Source organism: Mauremys reevesii, linkage group 19 (assembly GCF_016161935.1).
Source record: "Mauremys reevesii isolate NIE-2019 linkage group 19, ASM1616193v1, whole genome shotgun sequence".
Taxonomy (NCBI): Eukaryota; Metazoa; Chordata; order Testudines; family Geoemydidae; genus Mauremys; species Mauremys reevesii.
The window spans coordinates 16,788,024-16,803,403 of NC_052641.1; the positions used below are offsets into that span (position 1 = coordinate 16,788,024).

Here is a 15,380-nt window from a genome sequence, read left to right on the forward strand (position 1 = left end):
CTTCAGTGGCGGCTGGATCTTCGGCCGCCCCGGTTGTCGTCGGCATTTAGGAGGAGGGACCTGGGGCAGGGGAGCGTGGGGAGGGCCGCCTGCAGCAAGGGGGGGGCGCGGCACGCAGGGGAACCGCTCCCCTCCCCAGCTCACCTCTGCTCCGCCTCCTCCCCTGAGCACGCCGCCTCGTTCTGCTTCTCTCCCTCCCAGGCTTGCGGCACCAAACAGCTAATTGGCGCCGCAAGCCTGGGATGTGGGAGAAGTGGAGCAGCGACGGCGTGCTTGAGGAGGAGAGAGAGCAGAGGTGAGCTGGGGCGGGGAGCTGCCGCACGGCTCCCTGTGCCGGGGGGAGCTGCCGCGGGGGAGGAGGGGGTGCTTCAGGGCGGGGGAGCTGCTGCAGGGAGGAGCACCTCAGGGCAGGGGGGGGGCGGAGAGCTGCCACAGGGCTCGGGGTGGGGGAGCGCAAGGTGGAAGTTTCGCCTAGGGCGCGAAACATCCTTGCACCCACTCTGAGCATACTGTTGGTTCTGGTTTGTGTTAGTGACTCTCACAGAATCAAACAAATAATATAAAATTCACCTTTGGACTGAGACCAAATATAGAAAGACTCAAACTCAAAAGCAAAATTTCTGAGAAAGTTACAAGCGATTGAAAAAAAGAGATTCATCATGAAAGTCCATATGTAACCTTAACTACAGAGAAACCTCAATTATCCAAAAACACCAGGGAGACCAAAATCTTTGAGTAATCAGTGGAAGCTGAACCAGCAAGATCCTCTAAGATCAGACTTCAAAGTCTACTTCTGATGTTCTTTTCCCCTAGACCGCACACACCCAAATACTGTAGCTTCCTCAAAGCTAGTTAGCTCGGCAGAATTAAACAATGAAATACTGCTCAGACCCAGCACTAAAGTCCTACTGTATTTTGCTGAGCCACTTGGCCTTGGGGAAATTCGCATGTGACTCCTGATTCAAACCTCACTTATCTGAACCACGCCATTCCCTAAGCCAAGATCCCATCACCCATACTAAGGCTAGAGGGATTTGGGGTGCAGCGGACCTAGTTACAGAGAACTGAATTATAATTAATGCTCATTTCAAATCTTAAAAAAAAAAAGAGGGAATGACTTGTTGCAAAGCACAAGCCATAGCAGTTTAGGTTTATAATATTGCAGTTTAAGTCTTTTCTGGGATAGTTTGGTCAAAGTTTTTTCCGTATGTATCAGACTCAGATGAAGAACTAAACATACCCACTTGTCCTTGCCGAGCGATGGCTTGCGGAACCTCTTGTGTCCTGCAGAATGGTGGGACTCTGGGGAAGGCAGAGAACTCACGTTGAGAATCAATCCCTCATCTGCCTCCATGGTTTAATACACAGCTTTTGCTGGGGGCCTTTATCTGCAATAAAACCACAGCCCTGAAGGACATTACTCCACAGAGACACCCATGCGACTGCAGAGAACCAGAAGCTCCTACGGCAGAGTTTAACTTAACTGCAGCTAGCTACACCAAACCCCACATGTGCAACCCAGTCCCAGCTCAGCTCAGTGAAGGAGGACCCCAAACATAGCTGTCTTGCAAAGTCCCCTCTGGACAGATTATTACATTTTGAGCCAACCAGCTCAAGCTCCTACATTCTTACTGAGAGAGGAAGAATTTAATTTGAAGGGCAGTGGTTAAAGTCCCTCTCTCTCTCTTTTTGCAGTACCAATAAGACATTTAAAATCTCACTCACTTGGGCTGCTCTCAAACTGGGGGGAAAAAGTGAAGGGGGGGCTCTCTTTTTTGCAAAATAAATGATTAATGAGATTCTTTAAATGTTGCTTTTACGTTTGTAGAGCAAAATGCTTCTTTCCAAAGAAAGCAGTTTTAAAATCACTCTACAATCCTTATTCCAAATATTTGCCATTTTCCTACTTTATTCTTCCCAAAATCTCTCCCAATCCCATGTATTTCAGAATTAAAATGCATTTCACTGTAAATATCCATGTGTACAGCTTTCAATATCCCCAGGACAATGGGTTGGTGTACAGCATAAATCCATAAGGCCATCAAGTATCTTTGGTGAGGATGGGCAGCAGGTCATGTAACTACGCAGACCTATTGTTGCTGTAAGGCCTGTGAGCTTGCCAGGGGCTGAGGATTCAATTGTTACAAATCCTGCATAGTTTCCACAGGCAAGCCTTTTAAATTTGGATTTCACTTGGGTTCAGTGAGAACATAGCGTTTTAGTTTTATTATTATTTATTTTATTGGCATTGTACCCAAGTGCTCCACTCATAGACCAGGGCTCTACTGTGCTGGGTGCTGCACAAACACAGAACAAAAAGACCCCGCCTTGAGAAGATTACAATGTCACATCTTCAATGTAATACAGTAATTACTGTCAATGTAATAATATGTGGACTATAGTAATATTATTTAGTATACAGCTGCACTGTGTTATTATTATTGCAGGGGACTGGACTAGATGCCCTCACAGTGGTCCCTTCTAGTTCTATGATTATTCGTTAAATCTCTGCCGTCATGTCATAACACTTGTTGACATTATTGTAAATTCTTCCCTGCGTAATTTTGGATGATTGTTATTACAGGGTAATATAATTGTAGTTCACATGTAATATTAATGAATATTGTTGTGGTTTATTATAATTATAGCCCCCAATGCAACATCATTATTGATCACTATTATGGATAATATCACTCTCCCTCATGCGCTCTAGGTTATACCCAGTCTAGTCGTTGCTCTAGCTGCAGCAGGAAGCGATTTCAGTCAGGCAGTGGCTGGGCCACCCCTAACCCAAGCCAGGCATTGGTCCTTTATGGTCGCGGGCTCGCTGGGCGCGGCGCATGCGCGGTGCGCTGCGAGCGGCTTGTGTGAGGCGGCGGCAAGATGGCGGCGGCGGAGGCAGCTGGTAGTGGGGGGAGCCCCGCGCTGTCCTCGGGAGGGGAAGAGCCACCAGCGGGCCCCGCGTCGCCGGCAGAGGAGGCGGTGTCAGCGGGGCCGAGCGCGGGGTTCCGGCTGACGGCGGTGCGGAGGGAGCCGGCCGTGCGGCTGCAGCACGGCGTGAGCGGGCTGGAGCCGCTGGCCTGGTCCGAGGACCACCGGGTGTCGGTGAGCACGGCCCGGAGCATCGCCGTGCTGGAGCAGCTCAGCGACATTCACAGCGGCGGGCAGGAGCTGGTCATCCACCGCACGGCCGTGCCCGCGCCCGCCGCGGGCTGCCTGCTCAAGGTGAGAGACCGGGCTCCCTCCTCCTCGGCCTGGGGATGGACCGGGGCCCCTCTCCCGCCTGGGGGCTGCAGGGTTGAGCGCCGCTCCCTCCCCTCCGTCATCCTTGTCTCCTCCCGGGCCCGGCCCTCCAGTGCGGGGCTTTGCCCTTCGCCTTTCCCAGCCGGCCCCCTAAATGTGAGGCAGGAGCTGCCTCCTGAGGGGAGACCCCTTAGACCTGCCCACGCCACGCCCCTGACTCGTCAAAGCGATGTGACCCCACTCTTGGCCCCGTCACCCAAGGGAGCGCTAGTCCAGTCCCGTTTCCACAGCTGCTGCTATTGTCTGAGGTTGTCCTGTGTTGGAGGTACATGTGGCTTGGTTTACTAGTGGCGTTTTTCTTACCCGGATTCCACCTCCACTGTTCCTCAGATCCAGGCTAATCCAGCTAAGGATTAATTACTGGACAACGAATTATTTATCCTGGGATAAAGTTTAGGAGATAATTTCTTAGTCCATGAGCACAGCCAGTCTATAGGATCTGTGTCGACACACCAAATAAATACCCCTTGTACACAAAAGCAAGAATAGGTTTTTGTCTGGACCAGTTTTTTTTTTAATGGAGATATATCTTTGTCATAGAACTGGAAAGGACTTTGAAAAGTCATAAAGTCCAGTCCCCAGTACCATCCCTGACAGATTTTTGCCCCAGATCCCTAAATGGCCCCCTCAAGGATTGAACTCACAACCTTGGGTTTACCAGGTCAATGCTCAAACCACTGACCTATCCCTTGCTCATTTGTATGTGACAGTAAAAATTATTGCCTTGTATATTCACTGAGTCCATCTATGAATAGCTGGTTCACAATCAGTGCCATGCAAAAAATAGTATGGAGAATATTAATTCTAAATGTGACTTTTTAAAAAAGGTTGTTGCTTTTGGTTTGCTTCTTGGAACAGCTAGAGTAGACTGACTGCATCTTTGCCTATACTAGAGAGAGAAGGTGGGTGAGGTAACATATTTTATTGGACCAATTTCTGTTGGTGAAAGAGAAGCTTTCAAGCTTACACTGAGCTTTTCTTCAGGTCTGGGAAAGGTACTCAGTGTCCTTTTTCTTCGACTTTCATTTTGTGTAGGGCACATTTCAGTGTGTTCTTGTACTGTGTAATGCACGATAGTCCCTACGTAAAAGGATAAATGGACACATATCAGATATTAGGAATGGCAATATACAAAAACCTGTAGGAGAACACTTCAATCTCCCTGGACACACAATAGCAGATTTAAAGGTAGCCATCCTGCGGCAAAAAAAACTTCAGGACCAGACTTCAAAGAGAAACTGCTGAGCTTCAGTTCATTTGCAAATTTGACACCATCAGCTCAGGATTAAACAAAGACTGTGAATGGCTAGCCAACTGCAAAAGCAATTTCTTCTCCCTTGGTGTTCACACCTCAACTGCTAGAAGAGGGCCTCACCCTCCATGATTGAACTGACCTCGTTATCTCCAGACTGATTCTTGCTTGCATATTTATACCCGCCTCTGGAAATTTCCACTACATGCATCCGACAAAGTGGGTATTCACCCACGAAAGCTCATGCTCCAATACGTCTGTTAGTCTATAAGGTGCCACAGGACTCTTTGCTGCTTTTACAGATCCAGACTAACACGGCTACCCCTCTGATACTTTACAATAATACCTTAAAACTGAAAGTAGGCTAGGCAACGACTTGACTTTCTAACTCTTGAAAAAAGTTTGAGGCACTAAAGCGTAAATGAAAACTACACCTGTGCTTAGCTCAGGAGTGTCCAAGTGAAATTATTTCAGTTTCAGTGAGCAACTATCATGCATCTGAAAAAGACTGTAATTACAGCTAAGTTTTACTGACACTCTTGCTGGTGTCAGCCTTGTATGAGACTGCAAATCAGCTTCCATTCTACTCTAGGACTTGTTTAACTAGAAGAGTATTGATTATTTAACCAAAATGCATTGTTGTTTAGAAGTGCAGTGGGGAAGAATGTACCAAACAGATATGTGACACTAATAAGTTTACTTCATCCAGTGCACTAAATGCCTCAATAGCAACTATATGGGTGAAACCAGACAATCCATATGTTCTCAAATGAACTTGCATAGGAAAATGATAACACACAAAAATGCCCTATCACCTGTGGGCATACATATTTTATAAAACAATCACTCCTTACCTGACCTTTCAGTCCTCCTCAACACCTTCCAAAGACAAGTCTGGGAGCTTAAATTCAAATGTTGCTAGAGACAAATCATGCACTGAACAGACACACTGCATTTGTGACTTCTTAGATCTGAAGAAGTGAGTTTTTTTACCGACGAAAGCTTGTGCCCAAATAAATCTTTAAGGTGCCACTGGACACCTTGTTGTTTTCGTGGCTACAGACTAACATGGCTACCCCCTGATACATTACAGCAATTTGTAACTCACCAACCCCCCCCCCCCCCTTTTTTTGTTCTTTGACTGCGGAGGTGTTAATAGGCCACTTCACCTTGAATGGGCTTTTTTTTTTTTGAGCTCTTAAACTTAGGGTATGTGTTAACTACAATACTTATGCTAAATAATCTGTTCTACCTTGTACCTGTGACATTCTTAGTACCTTTCCCAGACGTTTTAAGAAGAGCCTAATGTACACTCAAAAGCTTGGTCTCTTTCACCAACAGACGTTGGTCCCAAAAAATATTACCTCGCCAACCTTGTCTCGCTAATATGACACTAATATCAGATATGTTATCTTGGGATTTGTTTGGAGTGGATGTGTAAACTACAGTTTGGTCTCGTTGAAGTCTCCTATATTGTATGCTATTTGCTGACTGAAACTATTTTTAATATAGTATATGTGTCCTAACTGTGTTTATATCTGCATGACTGAAGAGCCCATTGAACCTGGTTTTGCTGACGGCTAGCATATAAAGATTTAAACCTGAAATCGTTGGCTGATTTTAGGGCTTGTCTACATTATGGATTTTTGCATCAGTGTAAACCTCTCCCAGTAAAGATGCACTGCCCCAGTATTTGCAGCAGTTTCAAACTGAGGTAAGTTGCACCGATGCAGTGCATCTTCAGTGGTGCAAAATTCCATAATGTAAACAAACCCTTAAATGGCTTATTAAACCCCTCATTTGACTAACTGAGTTTGGAGAGAGAGAATAGGCTGTCAAGGGGAGGGCTATAGTAGGAAAGTTTTTATGGAAGCAATATTGTAACAAGTTGTTCAACCTGCACAGAGTCGTGTGTGGAGTTTTTGATCATAAACTGATTGGTTTGATTCTATTTTCTAGTGTGTTTCTTTAATAAAATATACAGAGTGTGAAGATGCTATCTCACAAGAATATTCAAAATTTGGGGCTATTGTTGGTTGAGGAAGTAGCTATTTGTAAATTTCTTGCACCCATGCTCATGATATTTAAAAACTTTGACAATAACTTAGTGTATTACTACATGCTGCTTTTCAGGTTTTTGGTGGTTTGTTTTTGGAAGTGTAAGAGGCCATGATTAGTGTATCAGAAATTACATATTTGCAATTGGGTTTTCCTCTTTTGACCAGTATGAGGGAGTGCTTTACTTTAGTGTTGTGTGTACTTTTCAACTGCTGGACACAAATGCTGAAGTTTACATTTTAAGTTTGCGCAAAGTAGAGGCCAGACTTTCAGCCGTGTCTTCCATTGATTTTAATGGAAGCTAAAATCCTTCTCTCCTTCATTGGACACAGCATATAGAATTATTAATTTGATATTTTTTTGTTGTTGTACAACTAAAATACTGTTTTAGGAAATGTTTTTATAAAATTGTGTTTTAACAGTACTTATTCTGTTTCAGGTTGGTTCAAAAAAGGAGGTTGCAGAATGTAAGGAAAAGTTTGCAAACTCTAAGGATCCAACTGTTAGTCAAACCTTTATGCTAGATAGAGTATTCAACCCTGAGGGAAAGTCACTACCACCTATGCGAGGATTCAAATATTCCAGCTGGTCTCCACTGGGCTGTGATGCTAATGGAAGATGCCTTCTAGCAGCTCTAACTATGGACAATAGACTAACCATCCATGCTAATCTCAACAGACTACAATGGGTGCAGCTAGTTGATCTGACAGAAATTTATGGAGAGCGTCTGTATGAAACCAATTACAAACTTTCTAAGGTTGAGACTCACAGAGGAGAACTAGGGGACTTTGCAGAATTTCAGAGACGACATAGCATGCAGACTCCAGTCCGTATGGAGTGGTCAGGTATCTGCACCACCCAGCAGGTGAAGCACAACAATGAATGCCGAGATGTTGGCAGTGTACTCTTAGCTGTACTCTTTGAAAACGGAAACATTGCCGTTTGGCAATTTCAGCTTCCTTTTGTGGGTAAGGAATCCATCACTTCTTGCAATACCATAGAGTCAGGAATAAATTCCCCTAGCGTCTTGTCTTGGTGGGAATACGAACACAATAACCGAAAGATGAGTGGACTCATTGTAGGGAGCGCTTTTGGACCGGTTAAAATCCTTCCTGTCAACTTAAAAGCAGTTAAAGGCTACTTCACACTCAGGCAACCTGTTGTCTTATGGCAAGAAATGGACCAGTTGCCAGTACACAGTATCAAATGTATTCCTCTCTACCATCCTTACCAGAAATGTAGCTGTAGCTTAGTGGTGGCTGCAAGAGGGTCTTATGTGTTTTGGTGTCTTCTCTTGATATCTAAAGCAGGTCTGAATGTCCATAATTCCCACGTGACAGGGCTTCACTCTTTACCAATTGTATCCATGACTGCGGATAAACAGAATGGCACAGTATACACATGTTCAAGTGACGGAAAGGTAAGGCAACTGATTCCCATCTTCACAGATGTTGCATTAAAGTTTGAGCATCAGCTTATTAAGCTGTCTGAAGTGTTTGGCTCTGTGCGGACTCACGGGATAGCTGTAAGCCCATGTGGTGCATACCTAGCAGTTATTACAACAGAGGGCATGACCAATGGCCTTCACCCTGTAAACAAAAACTATCAAGTTCAGTTTGTAACTCTCAAAACATTTGAGGAGGCAGCCGCTCAGCTCTTGGAGTCTTCTGTGCAAAATCTTTTTAGACAAGTGGACCTGACAGACCTTGTGCGCTGGAAGATTTTGAAGGATAAGCATATCCCTCAATTCTTACAAGAAGCCTTGGATAAAAAGATTGAGAGCTGTGGATCCACTTACTTTTGGCGTTTTAAGCTATTCCTCTTGAGAATTTTGTACCAGTCAATGCAGAAAACGCCCTCTGAGGTCATGTGGAGGCCTTCGCATGAGGACACAAAAGTATTAATATCGGATTCCCCTGGAATGGGCAGTACTGAGGATGATCATCAAGAAGAGGGGACTTCAAAACAGGCCAGCAAGCAGAGTTTGTGTGAAGTGAGCAAAGGAACAGACCCAGAGGACCCAGCAGATGACACTCTTGCCCACTCAAGTGATGTAGGAGGACATGAGCCAATGGAAGAGAAGCTCCTTGAAATACAGGCACGAATAGAAGCAGTAGAAATGCACTTGACACGGGAACACATGAAGCGGGTGTTGGGAGAAGTCTACTTGCATACATGGATTACAGAGAACACCAGCATTCCTACCAGAGGAGTCTGTGATTTCTTAATGTCTGATGAAGGCTATGATGACAGAACAGCACGAGTAAGTGCACATGTATATTTTTGGGCATCCAAGCTACAAAATTTCCTGATTTTCTTCATCCTCAGTTTTACCATCTTGGGGGCAGAAGGTGGAGGGTTGCTTGTAAAGTGACTTGTATCTGTTTTGGAGATTAGTTGCCTGCCCTTCCAACTGAGGATAGTGGGTGGTGCTGGATGTGGGGAATCTGAATACACACCTTAGAATTTGGGTCACGCATAGTAAAGAACAAACTCGTGTTTAAATTTCTGCTGGTATGGTTAAATTGGGGAGGAGGACAGGTCTGTCATCACTTTCACAATAACTTGAATACAAATGTTTTATGTAAAACATCGTCGCTGTTCATTTTAAATGATAAATTTGGTTTATTTTAAACTTACTTCCCTTAGTGCTCTTGTGAAATCAAGGAAAGCATCAAATTTGAGATTCTTCAAAACTGACAAAATAAAACATTGTAAAAGTCAATCAGCATTTCAAAAAATTATGTAAATGGAAAACAAATCAATTGACTTAATTTAAAATTTGATTTATAAAACATGTATCCATTGCCTGAACCTCTGGGCACATTTATATTCTAAATATATTAAAATATAACTGAATATGATGTTGCAACCAAGTACTATCAAGAACATGCCCCAAATTTACAATTCTCCCTTCTGCAGTAAAACTTAAATACAAGAGTAACATCCAATCTATCACCAATCCTGAAAACAAAAATACCCATCACAGCTAATTCTGTTCACTCATGCTTTTTCCTGAACTATGTTCCTTGTTCTGGGTAATGAAGTTAATAAAATGTGTGCTGTATCAGACCAAGAAGGGAAGCAAGAGACCCTCTACTGAGAATGGTCTGCCACCAGATGTTCAGATTTAGAGTATGTCTACACTGCAATTGGACACCCGCAGCTGGCCCATGCCAGCTGACTCAGGCTTGCCGTGCTTGGGCTGTTTCATTGCAATGTAGATTTCTAGGCTTGGGCTGGAGGTGGGAGGTTCCCAGAGCTCAGGCTGCAGCCCGAACCCAGAATTCTACACTGCAGTGAAACAGCTCTGCAGCCCAAGCCTGAGTCAGCTGGTACAAGCCACCTATGGGTTTTTCTTTGCAGTGTAGGCATACCCTTAGGGGACTGAGTAAGAAGGTGTCAGATGATCCCTACAGTTCTGCATAGAGAGGTGCACTTTTTCCAGTAACTGAAGCTTTGCATCATTTAGGCTTTAAAGATCAAAATCAACCCCTTTAATTGCATCTGGAAACAAGTAGGAAACCAGTGCAGTCTCCAATACTGGGGTAAACAAGCAGCTCAGAACAGTGTGTGCCAGCTGAAGATTCTGAGTGGCCTTTAGTAATTCATTGGCAAAGTATTCTGTCAACACAGCTATGTTCTACTGGCATCCTCAAATTACTATGAATTGAAAGCCTGAGAGAGAGAGAGAAGTTACCCTTCACACGTTGTAGACAAATACAGTTTCTTTTTCTGGTGTTTAAAAATATATATAACTCTTGAATTCTGTTATGAACCCTCTGTCAATCATGACTGCTGTAACTGCCTAAAATATTTCTTCAGTATAACTTAGGGATATGGCTTGTATCAGTTGAAATGTCAAACGTAAATTATAAATGACAAGAATGGTAATAAATTTGACCTAATACTTAGCTGTTCCACTGAACGCCTATGTATATTGTATTTGATAGTGATTGCTAAAACAAACTCATCAGATTCATAAATAATTAACAGAACTTTAAACTCCTCCATTGCCATAAGACTATTTTAAAAAAATAATTGTTCAGTGTCCTTGATGTTCTCTAGTGTGGTGTAATATGTGGATCTCAAGTCCAAGTTGCTTTTTTTTCAGTCACCATTAGCATAAGTACCACAAATCCTGGTTATTTTCAAACAAAATCTGTATTCCTTTCAGTGATGTGTGGGGTTAGGCAATTAAATCCATCAGACTGCATGATTAGCATGTGGAGAAGAGTAAATCAATCCATCTCTACTACAGCACTATGTATTTGAGTTGCATTTTCTTTCATTTGAATTCAGTTGAATGGACTGGATTTTTGCATCTTGTATTTTCTTCTGAAATCACGCCATCCTGTGAGATTCTCCACCTTTCAACAGGCAGTGTCTTTTCCTATAAACACTGCTGACTGCCATGTGTTCCCAGGTGCTGATTGGACATATCTTAAAGAAAATGAACAAACAGACTTTCCCAGAGCACTGCAGCTTGTGTAAAGAGATCCTGCCATTCACAGATCGCAAACAGGCGGTCTGCTCCAACGGCCACATTTGGCTCAGGTAAACTGTTAAGGAGCTTTTGCTCTGATTCTCTTCTCTGTTTTGGATGAGCGGAAGGCATTTCAGTAGCTAATGTAAAATATATTCTCATATTGTGAATGAGTTAATGGCATGGCGTGTGTTGTCCATGCTCTGAAAAGGAAAGCGAGGAAGCAGACAAGGTGTCTGGTACTCTCTCTTTGGAAGAGTGGGGAAGATCTAAGGGATATTTTAGAGGGAGGTAGCTAGGCCTAAATTTGACCTTATTTATATTCTTTTGGATATTGTTTTATTTTCAAAACTAATGCTTCAGTGCTTGTAATTCACCCTTTGTTTCTCTTCTCCTCCTTTCCCCACCCCCAAAGGAAAATAAAAGGAAATCAAATGGCTTATAGCTTTTTGGATGGGAGGGTAAAAGAGAGAAGAGTCTGTATGGAAATACATTTTGTGCATTTCTGGCTATTTATGCCCCTTATCTCAAATTACTTGGTTGCCAAAATCAAATCTGTCAGCTGATTAGGTCTTAATGAAACCAGTCAATTTGCATGCCCAGAGTTACTTTAACATTATTTCAGAATGACCAGAGTGCAAAATCCTCTCAAAGCTTTTAACACTGAAGACCAAGAAATTTGATATTTAATGGGGGTTGTTTGCCCACCTCTTTTCTACAGACATCTGGCCTACGGGACCCTCTTGCCCGGCCCCTGAGCTCCTGACCCCGGAGGCTCACCCCACAGTCCCTCCTCTGCAGCCTCAGCTCACTGTGCCACTGGTGCAATGCTCTGGGCGGCGGGGCTGTGAGCTCTTGCCAGGCAGCACAGCTGCAGAGCCGCAGCCGTGGCTGGCTCCAGCTGGGCGGCATGGCTGCCTGTCCTGGTGCTCTGGGTGGCACAGTTGTCGCGCTGCCAGCCACTGGTGCACCAAGCAGCGCAGTAAGGGGGCAGGGAGCGGGGGGGGGGGAAGAGTTGGAGAGAGGGCAGGGGAGTTCAGGGTGGTGGTCAGGGGGTGGGGAACAGGGGGCTTGAATGGGGAAGGGGTCCTGGGGAGCAGTCAGGAAGGAGAGGGGGTTGGATGGGGGTGGTCAGGGAGGAGAGGAGGGGTTGGATGGGGCAGCAAGGGACCGTCAGGGGACAGGGAATGGGGGGGGTTGGATGGGGCAGGAGTCCCAGGGGGGCTGTTGGGGGCGAGAAGTGGGGGGGTTAGATAGGGGGCGGGGCCAGGCCACACCTGGCTGTTTGGGGAGGCACAGCCTCCTCTATCTGGCCCTCCAGACAATTTCAGAAACCCGATGTGGCCCTCAGCCCAAAAAGTTTGCCCGCCCCTGCTGTAGTGGTTTGGCCACAGCCATTGGTGTGAATTCATTATTCTGATGCTAACAGAATCCACTGTCTGGAAGAGGCCCTTGACTTTAAGTGTTTTAAGCCCTTACTGCATGCATCTTTAAATCATGGTGATTGCTATTCAGTGACTCTGTCCATTAAATGGCTCTGAAAAATCTTCATCTCTTCAGGTGTATTCTAGTTAAAATTGTAAATCCAGTAGTGGAAATACTGCCTCCCTTACCCTTTGACCTCTTGTACATGTATATTATTACAAGGCAATAATAATTAGTTCATGCCAGCCTACAGAATTTGGCTTAGTTAGACGTGAAATATGTTTATATTTTAATGCTAACCCATATTTGTTAAAGTTGCTGGTTTTGATATGATGTGATCAGTGATATTGGGCCAAATGCTGCTCTTACACAGCCTGACAGAAGCACAGCTTTTAGCTGAGAGCAGAATTTGGCCCTCTGTCATAAAGCATACGATTAGAAACTTCTGTTTGACGATGCAATTTGCCACCTTTCAGGTGCTTTTTAACCTACCAGTCCTGCCAGAGTTTGGTATACAGAAGGTGTCTGCTTCATGACAGCATTGCGCGGCATCCAACCCCAGAAGGTGAGCTACTTCCATGGCTTGAAAGGGCAAGATTGCATTTTCTCACCGAGTGCTTTGTCATCTGTATAATGACATGGATCAGGCTCAGTGACTCACTGTTATTTCAGACAGCTATCAAGTGGAGTAGTAACATTCTCCTCTTCATAATGATTGACTGTAGTCTGCGGCACAGTTGTAAAGCCCTAATTAGAATATAGTAATTAGAGAAAGTAATGTGTAAATATGTATTGAGTTTTAATATGAGCCAAGTACATATGCAGTCTGTGCTGGAGTGTTACAGCAGATAGACCATTAATACTAATTTAATTAGATTTCTTTACATGTACAAATTGCAAGCCCAATCCTACAAAATGCTGAGCACCATTGATTTCAACGAAAGGTGAGTTTTTCCAGCACAAGCTTAGAAGGATCTTGGCATCTTGGAGGCTTAGGCTCTGAAATGTGATAAATATATCTTGTTTAGACAATGTAATCAAAGTGAAGGAGCAGGTCTTTTTAGATATAGGAAAAGTATGGAAGTGCAAAATCAAAAGACAGAAATTCTGCAGTAACTTGTTTTGAATTGCAGCGGATGCCTTATAGGTCTTTGAAATAAGTGTTTTTTATATGTCCAAGTTTTTAACATTTTAAAACATCTACGATGTCTGATGGCAAAATATTAAACCTCAGTTCATTAACGGTTTTTTGTAGTGCTGTTCTTCGGGGAGGATATGATCTTATTCTTATCTGGTTTTCCATTGCACTTTTCTGTGATCTCAATGGAAGTTTTATTCTACTGGCATGTGTGTTCCCGTCCCAGGACTTGTGTTGTCTAATTCTCATTGATACTGGATCAGCTACAAATGGATCTAAAATGCTGGAGAAAGGGTTGCTGGCATCATTTTACATATGGGAGACTAAATACTGCAGTAATTCAAAGATCTAATTTCAACTCACAAAAACAAGGTCACTAAGTTATAGCAGAAAATTGTCCTTAAACTCTACCCATTTTGTCTGTGTATGGCAGGTTTGTTTGCAATACTAGGCAAGCTATAATGTGATGTGGACCGCTTCAGCCTTAACTTGGTCTCTTTCTGCTGAAATGGCATTTAAATTAGTATTTTAAATTCACTATTATTAGTGGAGTTGGATTCATCCTAAATCTTCAGTGAGTCTTGTCAGATGTACATTTCAAAACATCATTTCAGAGATTTTTGTAGAAGAAGTTTGGTCCAGCTAAAGGATGTGAAGCAAAATATTCATCCATCATTGTGAGCTCTCTTCTGCATAACCCCGGGCTTTAAACCACTTGTTTTCTTATTTGCAGATCCTGAATGGATCAAGAGGTTATTGCAAGGACCTTGTACTTTCTGTGATTCTCCTGTGTTCTAGAGAAAGCTGTGGGAAGCTTGAAGACATTTTCTCTACTGCATAAAACTCCATTCAGTCTGGAAGGAGGCAGAAGATGCAGGAGTACATACATTTTACTGAAGGAAGACGACACTGTTCCTAATCCTGTAAATAGAACACTTGAAGTTCAAGAAGCTCAATAGTGTAGTGACCCATTTCATACTCCAGAAACAAGAGCATCCTCTGAATACCTAGCACAATGGGGTTTATGGAACACTTTTGAGGCAACCACAGACCCTGTTAAAGCATCAGCATTTGATTGGATAAATTTCCTTTTATTGAAAAAAACAGAAATCTGAGAAGCATGCAGCCTGAACTCCGTCTCTGGTGAAAACTGGATGCTTTTCTCAAGGGTGAGAGCATCCCAATCAGGCAGAATGCAGGAGGCACTTCTTGAACAGTCTTGGTGGGAAGAGGGCTTCAGTCTGCAGTGCTCCTGTTTGTTTGCTTAATCAGTACTGGCACTCACTGTACCACAGAATATTAAACGATCAGAAATAACGTGTGGTTCTAATATATTTCTTAAATGATCTGCATGTCAGTTTTAGCCACTCGAGAGAAGTCAGCCACTGCATTAGATGTTTCACTCCATAACTAGCAAAATAATTCCTGGTATTTCTCAGGGTTTGGGGAAAAAAGTGCAGTCAGAAAGCTAAAAATCAGCAGCTTGTAACAAATATGGATCAATAAGAGGAAGTTTTTAAATCCTAATGGTTAAGTAAACAATATTAGCATTTAGATATTCCATGTCATCAGAGACCCAACTCTAAAATGTATAATGTCTAGTACTCAAATCTCCTTGTTCTTTTCTGAAATAAGTTTTAACCATTTACCACACTTGTGCCAACACCTGGTCTCTTCAGTTCGTTTCACACACTGTCAACAGGAACCACACTCCCCTC

The 15,380-nt window shown here is 43.5% G+C and overlaps 2 protein-coding genes across 5 annotated transcripts in view; one reads left to right on the forward strand and one right to left on the reverse strand.

Annotated features, from left to right (window-relative positions):
* Window positions 1-15,380, reverse strand: part of DDX31 (DEAD-box helicase 31) — a 97,119-nt gene that overhangs the window by 68,691 nt on the left and 13,048 nt on the right. For 3 of the 4 annotated variants that reach the window (XM_039506657.1, XM_039506658.1, XM_039506659.1), the window contains exon 3: window positions 1,241-1,388. In XM_039506657.1, coding sequence (XP_039362591.1) covers window positions 1,241-1,354 — 114 coding nt within the window. In that variant the 5' untranslated portion in view covers window positions 1,355-1,388. Of the gene's footprint in view, window positions 1-1,240; window positions 1,656-15,380 lie in introns of those variants that run through there. The other variant, XM_039506660.1, reaches the window with a different exon arrangement.
* GTF3C4 (general transcription factor IIIC subunit 4) lies at window positions 2,761-14,976 on the forward strand. Its single transcript, XM_039506655.1, has 5 exons — window positions 2,761-3,225; window positions 7,053-8,876; window positions 11,040-11,170; window positions 13,001-13,089; window positions 14,396-14,976. Exons 1-5 carry the CDS (start codon window positions 2,884-2,886, stop codon window positions 14,458-14,460), a joined length of 2,451 nt encoding a protein of 816 aa, XP_039362589.1. The 5' UTR covers window positions 2,761-2,883; the 3' UTR covers window positions 14,461-14,976.